Source organism: Sciurus carolinensis, chromosome 16 (assembly GCF_902686445.1).
Source record: "Sciurus carolinensis chromosome 16, mSciCar1.2, whole genome shotgun sequence".
Lineage (NCBI taxonomy): Eukaryota > Metazoa > Chordata > Mammalia > Rodentia > Sciuridae > Sciurus > Sciurus carolinensis.
In genome coordinates, this window is record NC_062228.1 from 64,638,154 (window position 1) to 64,658,152 (window position 19,999).

General features: G+C 58.9%; 4 protein-coding genes across 15 annotated transcripts in view; 2 read left to right on the top strand and 2 right to left on the bottom strand.

Annotated features, from left to right (window-relative positions):
- LOC124966905 (leukocyte immunoglobulin-like receptor subfamily A member 6) overlaps positions 1-19,999 on the top strand; it is a 193,721-nt gene that overhangs the window by 134,007 nt on the left and 39,715 nt on the right. The gene's annotated exons all lie outside the window — the stretch shown is intronic.
- Positions 332-11,852, top strand: Leng8 (leukocyte receptor cluster member 8). Of its 11 annotated transcripts, none has more exons than XR_007105426.1 (16): positions 332-463; positions 2,571-2,742; positions 2,887-2,985; positions 3,161-3,262; positions 3,996-4,106; positions 4,876-5,128; positions 5,439-5,580; positions 5,838-6,041; positions 6,488-6,766; positions 6,838-6,978; positions 7,067-7,352; positions 7,893-7,994; positions 8,096-8,164; positions 8,256-8,385; positions 8,466-10,335; positions 10,559-10,678. XR_007105426.1 is itself a non-coding variant. In XM_047528730.1 (16 exons), the coding sequence occupies exons 2-16, from the start codon at positions 2,587-2,589 to the stop codon at positions 10,719-10,721; spliced, it is 2,445 nt and encodes an 814-aa protein (XP_047384686.1). In that variant the 5' UTR covers positions 333-463; positions 2,571-2,586; the 3' UTR covers positions 10,722-11,852. The 11 variants fall into 11 exon arrangements, 10 of the variants coding, with proteins under 10 accessions (XP_047384678.1, XP_047384680.1, XP_047384686.1 ...); XM_047528730.1 differs by having other exon boundaries at positions 333-463; positions 8,466-8,673; positions 10,559-11,852; XM_047528732.1 differs by lacking the exon at positions 2,887-2,985 and adding an exon at positions 1,848-1,940 and having other exon boundaries at positions 339-463; positions 8,466-8,673; positions 10,559-11,852.
- Positions 11,225-14,252, bottom strand: Leng9 (leukocyte receptor cluster member 9). The gene has a single exon (XM_047528780.1). The coding sequence runs from the start codon at positions 13,517-13,519 to the stop codon at positions 11,900-11,902; it is 1,620 nt and encodes a 539-aa protein (XP_047384736.1). The 5' UTR covers positions 13,520-14,252; the 3' UTR covers positions 11,225-11,899.
- On the bottom strand, positions 14,266-19,276 carry Cdc42ep5 (CDC42 effector protein 5). Of its 2 annotated transcripts, none has more exons than XM_047528850.1 (3): positions 19,051-19,276; positions 18,190-18,320; positions 14,266-14,787 (listed from the first exon to the last, which is right to left on the bottom strand). In XM_047528850.1, exon 3 carries the CDS (start codon positions 14,785-14,787, stop codon positions 14,332-14,334), a length of 456 nt encoding a protein of 151 aa, XP_047384806.1. In that variant the 5' UTR covers positions 18,190-18,320; positions 19,051-19,276; the 3' UTR covers positions 14,266-14,331. The 2 variants fall into 2 exon arrangements, with proteins under 2 accessions (XP_047384806.1, XP_047384807.1); XM_047528851.1 differs by having other exon boundaries at positions 18,190-18,346.

A 19,999-nucleotide genomic window follows, 5' to 3' on the forward strand; every position in this document is an offset into this window, starting at 1 on the left:
CGGGTGGAGGCTGCCCTCGCGGCCGTCCTCCGCTCCCGGGCTCCCACGTCACTGTGCTGCGAGTGGCCTCACAACCCTCGTCACTCGGGTCTACACCTCAGGGATAACAATGGCGACCACGGGCGGAGTCAAAATAAGGCAGCGCGTCAAGGCGGCGGGCCAGGAGACTCAGCCGCGATTGTCCCCTCGGGGCCACCGTCCCCACCCAGACTTCCGGCTTGCCTGCAAACGTCACCCCCCCGCATGTTTGCGTGGGTGAGAGGGCGGGCTCAAGCCAAATTGGTGGCGGCCATTGGCTACTCATGGGAGGGGGCGGGGCGAGGCCTCCGCATGACGTCAGGACGCCGCGGTCAGGACGTCGAAGCCAAAGAAGACAGGAGCCAGCCGGTGGCCGAGCGTTGTCGCGGACCTGGTGCTACCGCCTTGGGCCGCTGCTGACGAGTCCCGGGAGCAAACGGTCCTGGTTGGTGTGGGGAGCGGTGGGCGGCCAAGCGGGAACGGCTTTCCCTTCGGTCCCGCGCCCCAGCGGCCTTCTTAGCCGTCGGGCCAACGGACGCCGCGCGAGCGTCGGCAGGGTGTGGCGGCGGCGGGCACTGCGCTTGCGCGCCGTGGCGGGGGTGGGGGGGCGCGCCCGGAGGCCCAGCGCGCGTGCGCGTCGAACGCGGCGGCTCCAGGCCCTTTGACGGCTGCTGGGCGGCAGGCGGCGTTTCCCTGGCGACTGCGGCGTCCTTCTTCTTCGCGGCCTGCGGGACCGCCAGGTGCCGCCCGCATCATCGCCGGCCTCGCGTCTGCCCGCACAGCAGCCTGTCTCCAGACCCCAGCCCTCACCCCGATCTACCTCCTTCCCCAGAGTCCCCACTGCTTACGCGCAGGTTCTGGGTCCCTTTTAAGGGCTTCGCCTCTCTAGGACTTTACCCAGCTCCAGGCTCCTGTTCCCGATTCCTCCACTTCTTGTAAGCCTGGGTTTCTGATGGGATTCACCTTAGTACTCAGTTACCCGCGCCAGAGCTCGGACTCCTCAGTCCTTGCTTCTTTGCTTTCCTCCCAGTACTTCCCACCCAGTTCTTAATGCTTTCCTAAATGTGTTTTGAACCTGTTTCGGTGTCCCCAAGCATGTCCAGATCCCAACCAAGGGGGTCACCTCTTTGGCCCCCAGGCCTACTCCTGCTTCTAGAAACCTCCTGTACAGGTATCTCTTCTGCCCTTAGGGCACCTTTAGAGATCAGTCTTTAAATGCTTCCTGACAGTCTGTTTCTTTTCATGGGGGATCCCCTATGGCACCTTCAGCCTCTGCAGGCTTCTCAGGGGAACTTCCAGAGTCATCTTTCCTTTTAGAAATTTCTCCAATCTCCAGTGTTCTCCCAGGTACAGCTGCTCCCTCCTTGCAGTGCCCTGAAAGGCTTCCCTCCTTCCAGGCTCTCAGCCTTAGGATCTCTCAAACTTTGCTCATTGGCACATTCTCCTTCTCCTACTTCTCTCAGAACCTGTATTCTCTGGAATTCTTTTTAGATCCCCTACCCTTGGCTGAGGTCCCCCACCCATCCTCTGAACTTTCCTCCTGGGTTTCCCTCACATCCCTTCTTTTCTTGTGTGGATTCCAGGCCTTTTTCCTCTGGGAAGTTCCTTCAGACTTTGTTTTCAGACCCTTCATTTTCCACCTGGAGCGCTACAGGGAGGCCAGAGACTTTTGCTCATACTCTAGGTCCTTCATTCCATACCTAGGGTTCTTCTTTCTTAAATTTCCCTTTTCTGCCTGGTTTCTTATGGGTCCACCTGCTTTTCTTGCCCACTTTATGACATGTGTCTTGCTCTTTCTTGAGTCTCCCAATTCATTCTTTCTCTCATAGACAGTGAAAAAGCAGTCTGGCTCCCGAGGTCCACCCCTTATACCCCGAGGTCCAGATGGCGGCCAACGTGGGTGATCAACGTAGCACGGATTGGTTAGTGGGGTAGAGGGACAGAGGCCAGCTGGGAGGGACAGAGGAAGTAAAGCCCAGGGGTGTCTTCTGGGGTGGGATCTTATTCAACCTGAGGAAAGTGGTATAGCAGTCCCTGGGTTTGGGGTGGCACACTTCTAGCCCCAAACGCAAAGGGACATTACACTCTTGGTTGTAGTGTGGCAGGGCAAGTCTTCCCCTGTGTGCCTTCATGTCAGAGAACTGTTAATTCTTCCATGTATCTGTAATAAGGAGGCAGCCTCCAACACTTAGTGTGCAACCGTTGACTTTCTGTTAATTGCTAGTTTTTTCCAAAAAGCCTTATAACCTGCTGACCATGGGTGGTGTCAAACAGAATCCATTGATTCATACATAGAACACTGAGGCCTACTACGTGCAAGGCCTATGTTAATTTCTATGGTACTGGCCACCCTTTTATTTAAAAAGCTGTGTGCAAGACCCAGATTCGGCACCTGAAGCAGGTGACCTCTGAAGCAAAAGCTGGTTATCATTGTAGTGTAATTAGGAAGCATAGGAGCTTTGGTATGGGATTCAAGGCCTGGTGTTTGCCCCCTGCCATCCTGCCCGGTGTGCAGTGGGAAGACAGGCTGAATCGACGTCTTCTCTTTGCAGGTCCTCTCAATACAGCATGGTGGCTGGCGCCAACAGAGAGAATGGCATGGAGGCCCCCATGCATGAGAACCCAGAGTGGGAGAAGGCCCGCCAGGCCCTGGCCAGCATCAGCAAAGCGGGAGCTGCCGGCAGCTCCAAAGCCAGCAGCAATGGACCTGTGGCCAGTGCACAAGTAAGAAGGCTACATAGGACCTGGGAACCCTGTGTGGGGGTTACTGTGGGAGGGTCACTGCCTAGTGTCCACTTGCAGCACTTGGATGAGGTACCTGGTAGGGAGGCAAAACAAGATGTTTTCCTGTTGTCCAAATCTGATGAGGGGGAAGATCTGGTTTCCTTGAGGCAGCCAGGCCTGATGTTGCCCGGAAGATGGAGACCATGCCCCTGGTCTCTAAGGTGCCCAAGTCTGACAGCAGAGGTGAGCACTCTTTACGGAGACTGGCTCAGCTTCCTCCTTTGGCAGATACCCATCAGCAAAGAGGCCTGGCTTCCTGGGAGCCAGCAGCACTGGGAGAGAGTGGGAGCGATTTGTCGGGTGGCTCCTGCCGTGAGGCTCCGGCCAGTACTTAAGGTGCGGTGCTTCTGTTCCACAGTACGTGTCTCAGGCAGAAGCCTCGGCTCTGCAGCAGCAGCAGTACTACCAGTGGTACCAGCAGTACAACTACGCCTACCCCTACAGCTACTACTATCCTATGGTGAGTTCCCTCTGGAGGGCGGGCACCTGCCTGTGGGCAGGGGCAGCTTAGGGAGTAGAGAGAGCAGCGATGCTCCCAGAAGCCCTCCACTGACTCACAACCCAAGAGGTGAGCCCTGGGTGGCCCCCAAGGCCCTCAGGCTGCTGTGTGCCTGGTTCTAATCCCTCCCCTCTTCATACCCTTGTTATTGCTGTGGGACCTTGACACCTTGGGACACACCACGTCCACCTTGCCTTGCTTTGCCACAGCTCTCCTTTGTGCTTTCCCTGAGGAGCTCTGTGCTTGGGAAGTGCCCTCAGAGAGCCAACCTGCCAGACCATGACCTAGAGCAGTGTTCCTACCCGCCTTCCTCCTCTTTGCACTGTTTTTTTTCATGGTACTACACAGAACATGCTACATGTTTTATCTACTGCTGTGCACGTCTTTAGCACAGGGTTTGTTAGAGCATGGGGTTTTGCCTTTTATTTCTTTGTCATAGAAGTTAGAACTGAGTTGGCAGTGGTGTTTGTTGAATGAGCCTGTGAGAGCTGGCATAAGTGGACATGGGATTGACAGAGGTTTACTTTTCCTTTTTTTCCTTTTCTTTGATGTTTGAGGTAGGATTTGGTGTATTTGTACATTGGACAGAACAAGGGTGAGAGATGAGTAGAGAGGCTTAGATTGTGCACAGTTCCAAGCAGGCAGAGGGGCGGGGACAGCTTGCCACTAACCCTTCCTCCTGTGCCTTTGGCAGAGCATGTACCAGAGCTACGGCTCCCCATCCCAATATGGGATGGCCAGCTCCTATGGCTCAGCCACACCCCAGCAGCCATCGGCACCCCAGCACCAAGGGACTCTGAACCAGGTAACACCATGCCTGGCCAGCTGCCAGGTCAGGCTGGAGGCGGGAATGTAGGTTTTGAGGGGCCGACATTACGGAGTCTTCTGCCTATTTAGGCTGTTCACCACTCCTTTTTTTCTCCTTCCTGACGGTCAGCTTCTGATCTAAGGAAGAGAGCAAAGCATAATTTTGAAAGTAGGGTGGGTGTGGGCCTGGTCTAGGCCAGGGGCTGCAACACTGGAGAGGGTGGAGCAATTTGTCGTGTGCCACTTGTCTTCTCTTTTCCTCCAACATGTACACACACGCCTGCACACACACACAATTCTGCATTCTGGCTTTGCATTTAATGTGCACCTTGGAGGGATGGTGGAGTCTGGTGCGTGGGAGCCAGATAGACCTTGGTTTGAACCTGTCACTCTCACCCCCACGTAATAGCAGCACTGTGATTCATGTCTCAGTCAGCTATTTGAAGTAGGAAAGGTCCCTGTGAGTACTTGTAGTCGGGTGTGTCCTGGTTGTGCTAGGTCAGAGACTGATGGAGGGGGTGTTCTGTCAGTGCTGTTAATATTGTGGAGTCACACTCCACAGGAGGCACCTAACAGCTGGGGCCATGGAAAGTTGCTCTGTCTCTCCAAGCCTGAGTCTTTTCAGCTGTGCTGAGGGTTGTCAGTCAAAGCATTCACCCCAGGAATCACTGAAGATGCAGACTGAAGAGCCGGGGTGCAGAACTGATTGCTGAGTTCAGCGAGGGCTCCATAGTGCCCTCACCCTCAGTTCCTGCTTCCTTCTGCAGCCCCCAGTCCCTGGCATGGACGAGAGCATGGCTTATCAGGCCTCTCCACAGCAGCTGCCAGCGGCCCAGCCCCCTCAGCCCTCAAACCCCCCACATGGGGCCCATTCTCTGAGCAGTGGGCCTCAGCCTGGAACAGCTCCAGCCACACAGCACAGCCAGGCGGGGCCCCCTGCAGGCCAAGCCTATGGGCCACATACCTACAATGAGCCTGCCAAGCCCAAGAAGGGCCAGCAGCTATGGAACCGGATGAAGCGTAAGTTGGCAAAGCTGTGGGAAGGTCAGGGGTGAGGGGTAGGGACCCTCCTAGAGCTCTGAGCTCCTGGGTGTGCAATGTGTAGGGTGCACCCCTTGTCTGACTGTCAGGGTGGTCCTGAGGCTGGGGTGGGCTGCCCCATAACCAGGTGTGTGTGCCTGTGCTGGGCCTTTTTCTGGAGCATGACCGCTCCAGTTCCCAAATGCCTGGGTCCTTTTGCTGTTGAGGCTTTTGTTCTGCATTCTACGGGAGCCCCAGGAGTGTCTGGGGAGGAAGGGCCTAACCTCTGCGGCCTCTGCGGCCTTCACAGCAGCCCCCGGGACCGGTGGTCTCAAGTTCAACATTCAAAAGCGGCCATTTGCTGTCACCAACCAAAACTTTGGCACCAGCGCAGAGGGCCAGCACAGCAGCTTTGGGCCCCAACCCAATCCGGAGAAGGCCCAGAACCACAGGTGACAGTTACTTCTTTCCCCATGTCTGCCCCTGCCCCCGTGCTCTGCAGTCTGTGCTCTGGCAGGCTCCCCCGGCTGAGGCTCTTTGTTCCTCCAGAGTGGGGAAGGTTCTTTCCTAGGGCTGCCCCACGCACTGAATGAGGGGGGGAAGGAGTACTCAGGTTATATCTGGCTCACCTGCCAGCTCAGTGGTCCCATGAGGGTCTGCGTGGGTTTGGGTCCTCCTGGCTGAGGGTCCTGGTCTCCCTTCCCCACAGCGGGCCTTCCACCCGTGGGAACCTATCTGGGAAGCCTGATGATTGGCCCCAGGACATGAAGGAGTATGTGGAGCGATGCTTTACTGCTTGTGAGTCAGAGGAGGACAAGGACCGGACAGAAAAGCTACTCAAGGAGGTGCTGCAGGCCCGGTTGCAGGACGGCTCAGCCTACACCATTGACTGGAGCCGGGAGCCGCTGCCCGGGTCAGTTTGGGCGGGAGGGTGGTGCTGCAGGGGCAGAGCTGCTGGGTGCTGGGCTGGCGACCTGAGCCCAGGGCAGAGCTGCTGGGTGCTGGGCTGGCAACCTGAGCCCAGGAAGCAGCAACTCCAGAGAGAAATGAGCCAGAAAGCTGCACCCAGGACATGAAGTTCTGGGTTGGAGGGCTTGGTGTGGTAGTGGGCCAGTGATGGCCAAGGTCAGGGTCCCAGGGTGGGGAGAGCTGTGGGCTGGGGTGATGGGCACTGCTCAGGGGCTAAGAGTACAGCCTGGACACAGAGAACTCTGGGCTTGCTCCCTTTCCTGCACCACGGCAGCCACATAGCCTGGGTAAGTGCCTTTTCTCTGTGAGGTGGTGCCCCAAGTTGTGGGGGGTCTGTGAGCTGCTGGTTGGCTGTCCGGGTGGTGATGCCCTGCCCTGCTGTATCCTCAGGCTTACCAGGGAGCCTGTGCCTGAGAGCCCCAAGAAGAAGCGGTGGGAGGCCCCTAGCAGCCTTCACCCTCCCAGGGGGGCAGGATCAGTGACCAGGGGCGGGGGTGCCCAGTCCCAGCGAGGGACACCAGGGGCCGGGGGTGCTGGCCGAGCCCGGGGCAGCAGCTTCGCCAAGTTCGGCAACCGTAACGTCTTCATGAAGGACAACAGCTCTTCCTCCAGCACGGACTCCCGCTCCCGCTCCTCCTCTAGGTCCCCCACCCGCCACTTCCGGAGAAGGTGCGCAGCCTGGGGTTGGAGGGTGGTTGGGAAGAACTGCTTGAGGCCTGACTCCCTGCTTCCTTGTGCAGTGACTCCCACTCGGACTCTGACAGCTCCTACTCAGGGAACGAGTGTCACCCTGTGGGCCGCAGGAACCCGCCCCCCAAGGGCCGGGGTGGTCGGGGGGCCCACATGGACCGGGGCCGAGGCAGGGCCCAGCGTGGGAAGAGGTAAGGCTTTTGATGGGGCTGTGTCACAGGCCCGGGCTGCCAGGTGACCGGGGGTGCCGTCTCCTTCACCCACCTTGTCTCTTCCCAGGCACGATCTAGCTCCTACCAAGCGTAGCCGCAAAAAGATGGCAGCGCTCGAGTGTGAGGACCCAGAGCGCGAGCTGAAGAAGCAGAAGCGGGCAGCCCGCTTTCAGCACGGGCACTCCCGCCGCCTGCGCCTTGAGCCCCTGGTGCTGCAGATGAGCAGCCTGGACAACAGTGGGGCCGACCCTGACTGGCAGGAGCTGCAGATCGTGGGCACCTGCCCTGACATCACCAAGCACTACCTGCGTCTCACCTGTGCCCCTGACCCTTCCACTGTGCGCCCTGTGGCAGTAAGTACCAAGCAGGGCAGGTCTGCTCCATGAGGTGCTATCACCAGGCCTGGGGAGCTACCCCAGGGGGGTGGCTGAGGACACATTGGGGGGGGGGTGTGGCCCAGGCCATGGGAAGACCCCACCCTGCAGACACTCCATGATGGCAGATTGTTGTCCCAAGGTGAACTCAGACAGACCTGTGCTTGGACCCCTGCTGTTGAGGACACAGTCTTGCCAGAGGATTCTTTGGCCTCCCTGAGCCTTGGTCCCTTCCCTCTGCGTCAGGGAGAATAAAGCCCGTCCCGTGCGTGTCATCCCAGCAGGGGGCCACAGGAGAAGGCACTTAGGTTCTGCTGCAGAACACGGGCGGCCCTGTGTGCAGGAGCCGCGCGGCCTGTTTGTTCTTGTGTGTGATGCTTCTGCTTTGCGGTGCAGAGGAATACTAGCCTGGGTTTGATGTTGACAATCTAGTTCCAAGGACACTGCACGAGCGGAAGAGGCATGGCCTCGGCCTGCCCATGTCACCCCTCCTTGAGTTTGGATTTAATTCCCTGCTAGGTTTTGAAAAAGTCGCTGTGCATGGTGAAGTCCCACTGGAAGGAGAAGCAGGATTACGCCTTTGCCTGTGAGCAGATGAAGTCCATCCGGCAGGACTTGACGGTGAGGTGGACACTGGGAGGGGCCCTTTGCAGGCTGCCCTGCCTTACCCACCCCACCCACCCTCCTTGTGCCCTGCAACTCCTGCTGTCCCCCTGGCCTAGGTGCAAGGCATCCGCACGGAGTTCACGGTGGAGGTGTATGAGACCCACGCCCGCATTGCCTTGGAGAAGGTGAGCAAGTGGCACAGGCCCCCACTTTCTCCGCAGCAGCTGCCTGCACCTGCCCGGGCCTCACTGTGCTCCTTCATGCCCCTGCCCTCAGGGTGACCATGAAGAGTTTAACCAGTGCCAGACACAGCTCAAGTCACTGTATGCTGAGAACTTGCCAGGCAATGTGGGCGAGTTCACTGCCTACCGGATCCTCTACTACATCTTCACCAAGAACTCTGGAGGTGGGAAGCCCAGCCCCCAGGTCGGAAGGCACTGTGCACTGGCGGTGCCCTGCCACCTGACATGTTTCTCTTGGGGTCAGACATCACCACAGAGCTGGCGTACCTCACACGGGACCTGAAGGCAGACCCTTGTGTGGCCCATGCGTTGGCATTGCGGGCAGCGTGGGCCCTGGGCAACTACCACCGCTTCTTCCGGCTCTACTGCCATGCACCCTGCATGTCTGGCTACCTCGTGGACAAGTTTGCAGACCGGGAGCGCAGGTCTGCCCTCAAGGCAATGATCAAAACGTATGTGGCGCTGTGCTCTCCTGCCCTCCACTCTGGCCCTACCAGGCCTCTCCCCTCCACGTGCTCCTGGCCTTCCACTCCCATCTTCCAGTCTCCCTCCCCACCCTTCCTTGCACTCTCCTGGTGCTTTCCTCCTCATGCCTCAGTCCCAGGCCCCTCTTCTGTCTCCTCTTCATCTTTTCCCTCACTGTCCCTGGCTCCTTTTCCCACCCTGTTCTTCTCTCCCCCTGTTCATGTCAGCCTGGACCTGGTTATCTTCACTTCTCTCCAGGTTCTTGGCTCCCTCTCCAGGGCCTCTGCCCGCCCATCACACTCCTCACTTGCTCCTGGGCTAGAGATGAGCTGGGAGGGAAGGGTTTGGGGCCTCTCTTCCACTAGAGAGGCTGTGCTGCTACTCGGCTCCTTTGGGAATGCCAGAAGTGTTTAGGGTTAGGCGTGGTGAGGGCCAGTCACACTGGGGTGGGCTGAAAGGCCTGGGGTTGGGCAGGTCTTGCTGACAGGTGTGTGCCTTGCTGTGGCCTGGAGAAGGCATGTTTGACTCATGTATAAGACCCTTGTTCTCATTTGGGGTTGAGATGCCCCCAAGGGAACATTGGGCACCATCAGGAGACACTTCTGATTGCCACACTGAGGGGGATGCAGCTGGATCTGGTGGGTAGAGGCCAGGGAGGGTGCTCAGCCTTCTGCAGTGCACAAGATGCCCCAGCAGTCATCCAGCCCCAGTGTCAGTCTTGCCTCAGGTTGAGAAGTCCTCATCTGGAGGTCTCTGTGGGTCTGAGGAACCTTGAACACCAGACTGGGTAGCCTGGCCTTCCTCATGAAGGTAACAGGGAGCCCTAGCATGGCTCGGAGTGAGGGAGGCACCATCAGCTTGAAGTTCAGGAAACTCTTCCTGGGATCTAGTTCCAGTCAAGCCTACTTCAGGGACTGTGGGCAGAGGAGGGACATGGTCACCAGCTGGGGATGGAGCAGGGGCCTGAGGGGCCCCCTTGGTGGGCAGCCCTTGAGCTGTACTGCTGCACACAGGGTGTGACTGGCAAGTGATCATTTCCTTATTAGTAGATACTGGCCCCGGCTATGACAGCATAACCCGGGATGGCCCTGTGGATGGGCCTGGGGGCCCTGGCCCGTGGTTGACCTCATGCTGTCAGCACCTTCCCCCTGTGAATTTGGCACAGCTATTCCTGGCAGACAGATCCCAGAGCTATGGTCCTGCAGGGCTGGGAGGCCAGCTTGGGTGGCAGATGAGCAGGCTCTCCAGTCCCAGGGCCCACAGGAAGCAGGGCTGTGCAGGCAGACCCCATTTTCCTTCTGTAGTGCCTCTCACTTGGTGCTGCTTCCTGTGCCTGTCAGTGCAGGCTGACAGCCTGTAGAGCTCACGGGCAGCCCCTGACAGCTAATCCTGGCCCCTGTAACGTGCACAGTGAGCAGTATGTCACGTCACCATTGGAACCAGAGTCACTGTTAGGGGTGTGGTGGCGAGTGCTGGCCAGGCAGCTCTCTAGCTCCCAGGGCAGAGCGCAGCAGCAGGGGCTCCCCAGGTAGCACTGTTGGCCCTGCCCTCCCATGCCCATGCACTGCCCCCTGTCTGGCTCTTGCCCCTCAGCCAGTGGAGGAGCCAGCTGGGCCCTTCCCCTCCTGTCCCCTCTCCTTCCTGGACAGGTAAGTGAGGGCAAGGGGGGGCACACTGGGGACTGGGGCCACCAACCCCAGCCCAGGCCCCCCCAAGCCCCGAGGTGGGGAGGCTGGGAGGAGCTGGGGGAGCCAGCAGGGATCGTGCGGAGGAAGACCCTGCGGGCGCCCTACTGGGGCGCCTGCTCCCTGCCTGTGGGGCCCTCCCTGCCCACTCGCCGCGGCCTCATCGCTCTCTCCTCTTGTCTCGTAGCTTCCGCCCTGCGCTGCCAGTCTCCTACCTGCAGGCCGAGCTGGCCTTCGAGGGCGAGGCCGCCTGCCGGGCCTTCCTAGAGCCCCTGGGCCTGGCCTACACGGGCCCGGACAACTCCAGCATCGACTGTCGCCTCAGCCTGGCGCAGCTGCCGGCCTTCTGAGCACCCAGCGAGGATGGGGCGGGGGCAGGGGCTGGGGCCCCCAGCGCCACCTTTGCGGATTTTGTTTTTGAGCCATGGACTTGGGTTGTAAATTAATTTGTGGGGAGTGGGCTCCAGGAAGAGCCGCCATCCCTGCCCCCGTTTCCCGCCGGGGAGTCTGTACAGAGATTTTCTACATTTTTATTTTTTGCCTCAGAGGGATGGGTTGGGGAGGAGGGGGGGCTGCGGAGGTCGGGGACGTGGTCTGCAGGCTGCCTGTCCCCTTTTCACCTCCACTAATGCTGTCTCAGTGTTTTTTCTCTCTCTCTTTCGAGCTTCTCCTCCGGTACCCGACCCAGCGTGCTGGCCCATCCCATGTCGGGAGGCCAGTGGAAAGAAGACAGGCCGTCCAGCCCGCGCCCGCCTGCAGTGGGGTCACCAGCACACCAGCCCACGCCCGCTGCCTCGTCTGCCTCTTCACAGACTCTTGTTGCCCAGCCCTCTGGGGCCTCAGTGTTTTGGGGTGAGGGGAGCTGCTTAGAGACTATGCCCCACCCTTGGTCCCCCACCCCAGAAATGCCAACGCCGTCATCGTCATCACCACCACCACCACCACCACCACCACCAGACCAGCATCACCACACCGCACTGAGGACTCCGGAGGCCATCGCGGGACCAGCCGGCCGGGCCGCCTCGTCTCAAGTTGTATTAAGTTGTCTCCGTGTCCCCTCCTTCCTCGCCCCAATGTTTCTTCTGATTTTTTTTTCCCTTTCCCTCCCCCCCTCCTGCTCCCAGCCCTCCCTGGCTCAGCACAGGTAAACCGGTCACCCTCCCTCCCTCCCGCCTTCATGGATCACCAGCTCACGTCATGTTTCCTTCTCTTTTCTTTGTGTGTGTGTTTATTTAAGTTATTTTTTCTTCTTCCTCCCCTTTTCTTTTCGGTCCTCCCTTCCTCTTCTGCCATGTAACTGGAGGATGTGCTATGAGTTCGCAAACAGCTGGACTGTCAGGCTGCTTTTTTCCAGATGTCCCTCCTCTGCCTTCCCTCCCCTCCCCTCCTATCCCCTTCCTTCCTTCATTCTTTTCCTTGGAGCACTGAGCACCATTTGGAAGCTTGAGAGAAACCAAAATTAAAGAGAGAGAGAGAGAGAGAGCACACAGCGCACGCACTGTCCTTTCTGCCTGGCCTGGGTCCCCCTTCACTGTTCGGATTCAGTGTGCAACTCCAGGGGCATGTCAGCTAGGGGCTGGTAGGGGCCACCCGCCTTCCCCATGCGGCACAGCCAGAGTCGCCCCAGGGGCTGGCTCTGCAGCTCTTGGTCCAGGCTGAACCTGGGCTCAGGGAGGCAGACCTGGGAGCCATGGGGTACCTTGGCCAGAGTGAGGTGGGGGTGCAGCCCCCCTGGGGGCCATAGCACTCTCAGCCCCTCTGCCTCCAGCCTCTGGCTCAGTACGTGGGCCATGCCTTCCAGTGTGGGGGAGGGTGGAGCACAAAGTACATGGTGGCTTAGGAGTACTAAGTCCTTAAACCGCAGCCGTGGGGGTGCCTGAAGCCCTGGGGCCAAGAGGGCCCTTCTCAGAGCTCCCACTGCCGCTGCCTCCTCCCCTGGGCCTGCCAGCCGCAGAAGGGCCAGTGTCAGATGCAGGGCATGTGTGGGCACCAGGAAGGCAGCACAGGATGGGGCAACTTGGACTAGGTGCTCCTGGACTTTGGCCACTTCTGCCTGCAGCCCTAGGTCGCTCACCATGAGGGCCACAAAATGTGTAGGGCGGGGTTGGCGAGGAGCCACAGCCCTAGCTGGCACGTCCCTTTCATTGCCCTCTGCACCCCACTCCGTTTCCATCTCCCCAACAGACAATCCTGGGGCTGCCACGGCCTGTGCCTCCGTGCCTGGCAGCACTGTGGCTCCGTGGGTCTCGGGTGCCCTCAATGCCCTCTCTGTTTCTGCGAGATGCCCCCTCGGGATTTTTTTTCCCGAGTCGATGGCCGCACCCGGCCCCCTCTCCTTGGCCGCCTCGCGGTCTCTTCCGGGTTCCTCCAGGTCGGATTCCCGGAGCTCTGTCCAGTCCGTGTTTTCGCTCGCTCCCTTGGGGTCAGCCTGGTTCTGCCCTGCTGGGGCCTCGCAGGGTCTCTCGTCGTCCGGGGTCTCCAGTGCGTCCTCGCCGTCAAGGACGTCCAGGATGGTGGGCCCCCGGCCAGCTGCCGATCCCGAGCCGAAGACGAGGTCGGTGCGCGAGGCGCGGTCCCACACCAGGCGGCCGCGGAAGCGGAAGTAGCGCACGCGGTGCTGCGGCACGGCCAGCACGCCCGGCCCGAGCGCCGCCAGCGGCTCGTCCCAGCAGAAGGCGCTGAAGGGCTCCTCGCGCACACCCAGGAAGCGGTCGACGTAGCCCACCGAGAAGTCGGCGGGGTCGAGGCGCGGGTCCCAGCGGATGCGCTGGATGACCGCCGCGGCTGTGCGCAGCGGCGGCTTCTTGGTTCCGGCCTCCGGCTGCGCCCCTCGGCCAGGCGGCGCCTCCGCGCCGGGATGCGACTGGCGGCAGCGGGCGCCGAAGCGACAGCGGCCCTCCAGGAAGTAGCGGCAAGCTGGCGGGGATGCGGGGTCTTCGGTGGGGCCCTCCGGCAGAAGTTCTGGCTGCCCCGCCATCACCTCGGGTGCTGAGGTCTCACAGGGATTCCTGAGGGAACACGCTGCGCCAGAGTTTGACTCCAGCTGCGGGCGCCCGGACCACACCTCGTACCTTACCCACGGTCGCCCGGGCACCCAGTCCCTCTGATTTACAAGGCCCCGCCCCGCACTCAAGTGGTTGACACGCATGTCCCCGCCCCCTGGGAGGCCTTAGAGGGTCTGGCCTCGCCCTTCTGGAGTTCCCCTAGGCTCCCGGCCTCGCCCTTAGTGGAGTGGTCGACGCAGGTTCTCCGACCTTCCGAGCCGGCGGGAGAGAACCTGGCCCCACCCGCAGTTCACAGTACTCGCGGGCACGGTCTTGCGCCTCGGAGAACTTAAAAGCACCCAGATGCCTACGGGCTCAGGCTGAACTTTGTGCCCAAACGTAGGATGCTGCCACCGCTCTCTGGCAACTCACCTTTCGAGAACTTGGTCCTCTGCACCGGAGCCACGCCCCTTGAGACTCTAAATGGGTTCCAGTCGCTTCCCTCGGCGACCACTCCCAGAATAAAGGGTGGCTCCACCCTGTCGGGGCCCACTGGGACGCTGGGAGCAAGGCCGCTGTAGCTGCCAGGCCTCAGTATTCTGCAACCTCGCTGAGGCTGCGGCTGGGGCCCGGCACCAAGTCCCACTGGCAATGTTTCTCAATCGATATTTGATGAATGAATGAGGCAGTAGGAGCGGCCAGGCCAGGTCGGGGCACTCGCACCCTGGGGGAGGAACTGCCTGGCTACGCCCCGGAGGGCCCTGAAGGAACCGCACCTCACCACTGCCTGCCAATCGACCTAGTCCGGCACTGCGGATGACACCTACCACTCTCCCAGGCACTGGGACTCCACAGTCTTTTCTCTCTTCTCTCCCCTTATCCGCTATAATGAACAGACGGAGCCCGGGCGCAAATCTTAGCCGTTTATGTGCGCAGAAGTGGGGTGCCGGAAGGGAGGGCGCGGGGAACCCGAAGCCTACAGACCGATGACGTCGTCCAGCTCGAGGTCGGCGTTGGGGCCGCAGCGGGCCCTGGGGTGCTGCGCCCCGAGGCGCGCGTCCACGTCGGGCTTGGAGGCTGCGGCGCGCTCCGCGTCCATGACTCCCAGCACGGCGTCCAGCATGGAGGGACCCAGGTCCAGGTGGAAGGACAACAGAGGGTCGGAGGGCGCAGTCGGGTGGAGGGCTGGCGCTGTGGACTGCGACAGGGTAGAGGGCGGCGCGCTACGCGGGACCCCGGCGGGCGGGACGCAGGGTTCGGGGGGTGGCCCACCGCCGTGGCGGCTCAGAAAGGAGGTGTCCCCGAAGGCGTCGCCTCCGCGCCCCACATGCAGTGTGTGCCGGAAGTCGCCGAGCGGTGCCGAGATGGACAGCGCGCCGCGCTCTGTCCTCTTCTTGGGCTGCGAGGGGCCCAGCTGCTTCAGCACGGGCATCTGTCGGGGCACGGGCGATCAGCTCGGGGGAACCCTGCTGTGCTCCCAGCCCCGCCCACCAGCCTTGTGGTCCCCTCGAAGGATGCCCTCAGCAAGGGACAGGGCGGTGGTGGGGTGGTTATTCCGATTTTACAGGTGGGGAACTGAGACTCTGAGAGGTTCAAGGTCACAGATAGCTGGACTTAAATCTTAGATTCAGATTTAGGTCTGCCTAACTCCAAAATGCGCACGGTGCCCTGCTGATGGTCCCGAGAATTCATATTTGAACTTCCTATAGGCCAGGCAGAAAGAAACATCTTCCACAAGACCTGCAGAGCGCTTCCCAACCTGACTGGTAGAAACTCCAGCTAGCCAAGGATGGAGCTTCCCAGGATCCCCCCTTGCAGACAGGGCTTGCTTTGTCCATTAAGGGACGCAGGCACAGTGCCTGCCCCTCCGTGTACACACACACACACACACACACACACACACACACGAAGAGACACAAGTTCTAATTTGGGGGGTTTGAGGGTTTCGGGATGCTAATATTTAAATTACAGCATTTTGTAATTTAAGTGATCTGGTTTTGAGAGACCATGACCTAACAATACGATCATACTTTGTAAAACACTAATAATAATACGACCCCCCCCCCTTAGGTTAAAAATGGCAGCATGACTCATATTTGAAGCCAGCTGCTTGAAAACTGTAGACTAGGTGTGCTCTTGCCGCATGACTGCTTGGGATTGGACAGCAAACAGAAGTGCAGCCAGCTTCTGCCATGTCCTGGAACTTGGCAGATTTTTATGGAACTTCTGGGAGGGACTTTGTAGACTGTTTTAACAGTCACTGTTATTATGATGAAAAGTCTTTAGTTGTTGTTTCAGTCGAAGCCCCGCCCTTTGCCAACCATATGAATTGAGATAAATTAATCTGTTTTCCTATTGGTAAAGTAGATAAAATAACACTACCTTCCTTGCAGAGCATATAGAAAAAGCTCTATTAAAGAAAATTAGATTTATAACTGTACCAGCCTTAACCGGGTGCAGCGGCTATAGCGACTGAGGCGGAAGGATCCCAAGTTCAAGGACAGCCTTGCAACTTAGTCAGACCTCCATCTCAAAATAAATAAATAGAAATACTAAAGGCTGGAGATAATAGTTCAGCGGTGGAGCACCCACTAGTTCAATCCCCAGAACTGGAAGAAAAAAAAAAAAAAAACTATTAGCCAATTGGTAGTGGTAGTATGCTAGTATTGGGGTGAAATGTTTCCCCAAACAATAAGTTTGGAACAAAAGGTAAGATTTGGTAAAACACAATGACCAAACAATGCAGCCAACATTGTTCTTTTAGTAACCAGGATTCTGGGGTGTGTCTGTGATAATGTGGACAGAAAGTGAAGCAGAAAAAAGTTAAAAATTTAAAATAGTTTAGGTGGATGTATTCTGAGTACTGCCCTACACACACACACACACACACACACACACACGCACTTTGCATTTTTTCTCTTGGGAAACTGGTCTTGATTTGCCATCTCTGCAGCATTTATTACAGTTCTCCAACCTTAACCTACATGACTAAATACACTTTTATTGTAACCCAGCAGCAATCACGACTCCCTCCTCCCCTATAAGAGAAACCAAAGCTTTGTGAAATAAGACTGTCTACAACATGGCAACTACTTTGATACATTCTCTTCTAACATTCTATTTTTAAATGATTAACTCATCTCATTAAAGAATCTCCATCTCCAGTTTAAAATAAAAGTCCTCTCTAAATGCCAAGCAGTGCCCCTTATCTCAGCCCTTGGCTCTGTATGAATTGAGGGTGAAAGGTGGATTCAGGAAGCCATCCGCCCAGGGTAAGGACCTGGCTCTGCCCAGGGCTGTGAAGTGCTGGGTAAACTGCCTAGCCTTTCCGACCTCATTTCCTCACCTGGAGAATGGAATGATACTAGTATAAGACTTCAGAGTCTTTTGACAAAGATTGGTGAGATGCTGCCAATCCAAGTCTGAGTGCCGTAGCCAGCACACACCTGGGATCACTCTCCCCAGGTCCCAGAGAAGCAGCTTGCTTGGACAGGATCCCTGACTTGCCCAAGCTCACAAAGCCAGCTCCGGGGGACTGCAGAGTCCTGCCAGGCTCCTTCCACTGCCTGCTCCTCCTGAACTCAGCCCTCCTGCGGCTCCCTGTGCCCCTCTCCAGGGCTCTCATCCGCCTGCCTGGCCTCACACCAGGCCAGCGTCGCCGCTGTCTTCCAGCCCTGGTGGCACTCTGAGGTCATGGTCTCTGACATGCAAGCTTGGCTTGGGTAGTCATTTTGTTTTGGTGGGAACTAGCTCCTGACCTAGCTCCTCAGCCTGACCGTTGGTTTACCCTCTGAAAACCGGGAATTAGGCCTGAAACCTCAGGAAGTTTACTGGCCACACTTGCCATTTATTTCCAAGGCACTTATTCTATGTCAAGCACTGGTCTAAGTGTTTCACAGGATGAACTAATTTATTCCATCCTCAAAACAACCCAACTAGGGGGAGACTGCGATTCTAAGGTCCATTTTACAGGTGTGTGATGGCTGCAGTACAGAGGTTGGGTAACTTGCCCTGGGTCACACAGGACTAAATGCTGGGGACCAGATTTGGCGCCCAGGCGGATGAACTCCAAAGTCTAAGGATGATATTATACCATCCAAGGAGGGGAGGTGCAATTGCCAGGTGTCTTCTGATACAATCTCCAGGGATTCCCTTGCACCCTTAGCTGCAAGTGGTTTTCTTTTCTCTTTTCCATTTTAGAGGAAAATGAGTTAGACAAGAGTTTTCCAAGGCCTCCTATTCCCCTCGCCAGCCCTGGAGACCCTGGACAGGCATCCCTCCTCCCAGTCTGGGTGTCCTCACGATAACTGGCCCTAATCGCCCTCTAGCAGGGTTGTAGGGCTTCATGCAATGAGGTCATGCTTGGAAAGAGTTTGTCACTGGCCAAACCCTGTACAGAGGGACTGTTGTTTGGGACCTACACGAAACAGGCAGAAAGCAGGCCGCGCAGGCTGCAAGCTCTGCCCCAGCCCACTCCTCCGGCCGGCCGCGGTCGCCCCCGCTTTCCTGCCCCAGAGGGCCCGCCCCAGCGGCAGGGGTCGGGGGCGCAGCCAGCTCACCTCTGCCCTCTGAGGCCCCGGCTCCGCCAGGACGGAAATAACAACCCGCTCCGGATCCCGCCGGACAGGTTCTCAAACCCGCGGGAGAAGTGGGGACAGGGGTGCGGCCGCCGCCGGTGGGGGACGCGGAGCGGAGACCCGGGCGCAACGGGCTCTCTGCGAGCCTCCCGAGGCCACGTGGCTGCGGCCGGGACTTCAGCGGCAGCGGTCTCTGGCCGTCTGGCCCTCTTCCCTCAAGTCGGGACCCAGGACCCCTGCCCACCATCGCCCTTTACCTCGTGGTCCTTGCTGAGCGCGGCAGGCGACCGCTGGGCGCGACCTGGGACCCTCCTTGGCTCAGAGTCCGCCTCCGCCTCCTAGTCTCCTGCCCGCGCCTTCTTCCTCCTTCCTCCGGGAGGGATTTCACCTGGCAGAGGAAGTGTCATGCCGAACCTGGAGAGGGATCCAGGCCCGGGGCGTCGGGTCCCACCTCCCAAGGCCCCTCCTGTGGTCCCAGGTCCCAGGAGTCCCAGTTCCTAGTTTTACTGCTCATATGGGGGGTGCTCCTCCCTCAGACCCAGGGGTCCAGCCCAGTCCTCCTCCCTCAGACCCAGGGCCCAGGCCCAGCCTCCTCCCTCAGACCCAGGGGTCCAGGCCCAGCCTCCTCCCTCAGACCCAGGGGTCCAGGCCCAGCCTCCTCCCTCAGACCCAGGGGTCCAGGTCCAGCCTCCTCCCTCAGACCCAGGGGTCCAGTCCCAGCCTCCTCCCTCAGACCCAGGGGTCCAGCCCAGCCTCCTCCCTCAGACCCAGGGGTCCAGGCCCAGCCTCCTCCCTCAGACCTGGGGGCTCCAAGACCAGCCTCCTCCCTCAGACCCAGGGGTCCAGCCCAGTCCTCCTCCCTCAGACCCAGGGCCCAGGCCCGGCCTCCTCCCTCAGACCCAGGGGCCCAGCCCAGTCCTCTTCCCTCAGGCCCAGGGGTCCAGCCCAGCCTCCTCCCTCAGACCCAGGGACCCAGGCCCAGCCTCCTCCCTCAGACCCAGGGGTCCAGCCCAGTCCTCCTCCCTCAGACCCAGGGGTCCAGGCCCAGCCCTACCCCCTCAGGTCCAAGGGTCCAGCCCTAGCCCACCTGGCAAGCCCCCATTGGGGTTCCTCTTTACCTGCACGGGGAACTGTCAGCCCCTCTCGGGGGCCATGGTAGGAGTCCAAGCGGGAGCCCAGTCACAGCCTCGCTCTCCTAGTCCGCTCAGTTCCTTGATCCTGGGTAGAGAGGGTTAAGCCACAAGCCCCTCCCAGCGTTCCTTATCCCCCAGAAAGTTTGCCTCTAGGATTTAAAGGACTAGGAAGCAGCGGTGGAAAAGCTGAGGCCCCTCCTGCTGGCTGTGGGGCAGGAGGCCAGGACTGGGTGTGCTCTCAGTACACGCAGAGGGCTGGGGGACGGGCGGTCTGGGCCCGCCCCCTGCCCAGCTTGGAATTTCCTGACACTGGGAAGTCTGGCTGTTTAGCAGTAATTTAGAGTAATTTCTTCCAGATTGCAGCTGGTGGGGGAGTGCGGGTGTGAGGACTGGGAGAGGGAGAGAGTCTTCAGCAGAAGAATGAAGGGGTCTGGAGAGGCAGTTCTGGTCCTGTTGTGGGTCACCCCCTGGACTACTGTCCCTGACTGAAGCCACCCTCTGTAGAAAGATCTTTACATCACTGTGAGCTTTATGGTGAAGAGTCAGATTGAAGTGTTAGGAAGCTCCCTCCAAGGCCTGACCTGGGGAAGAGCAGGGGTTCCTGGGAGGAAACAGGCTCCAAGGGAAGCAGGGAGGCCCATGTGGGAGGCTGGGCCACTGGAGAGGGAAGCAGAGGCCTAGGTAGAGAACAAGGTGGGAGACTGCAGAAGTGAAGAGGTAGGCTGGGCTGAAGTTTGGAGAAAGGAGAGGAGTTGATTTTAGAGATGAGAAGGAAGATATTCTGCCCCAGGCCTTGGCCCTTCCTGCATTTCCATACAGGACCAGCTACTTAATTTTTGAGGTCTAGTGCAAAAGACAAGATGGGGACCTGTATTCAGAATGATCAGGAAGAATTTCAAGTGGGTGAGCATCAGTTCCAGAACCAGACCTTCTG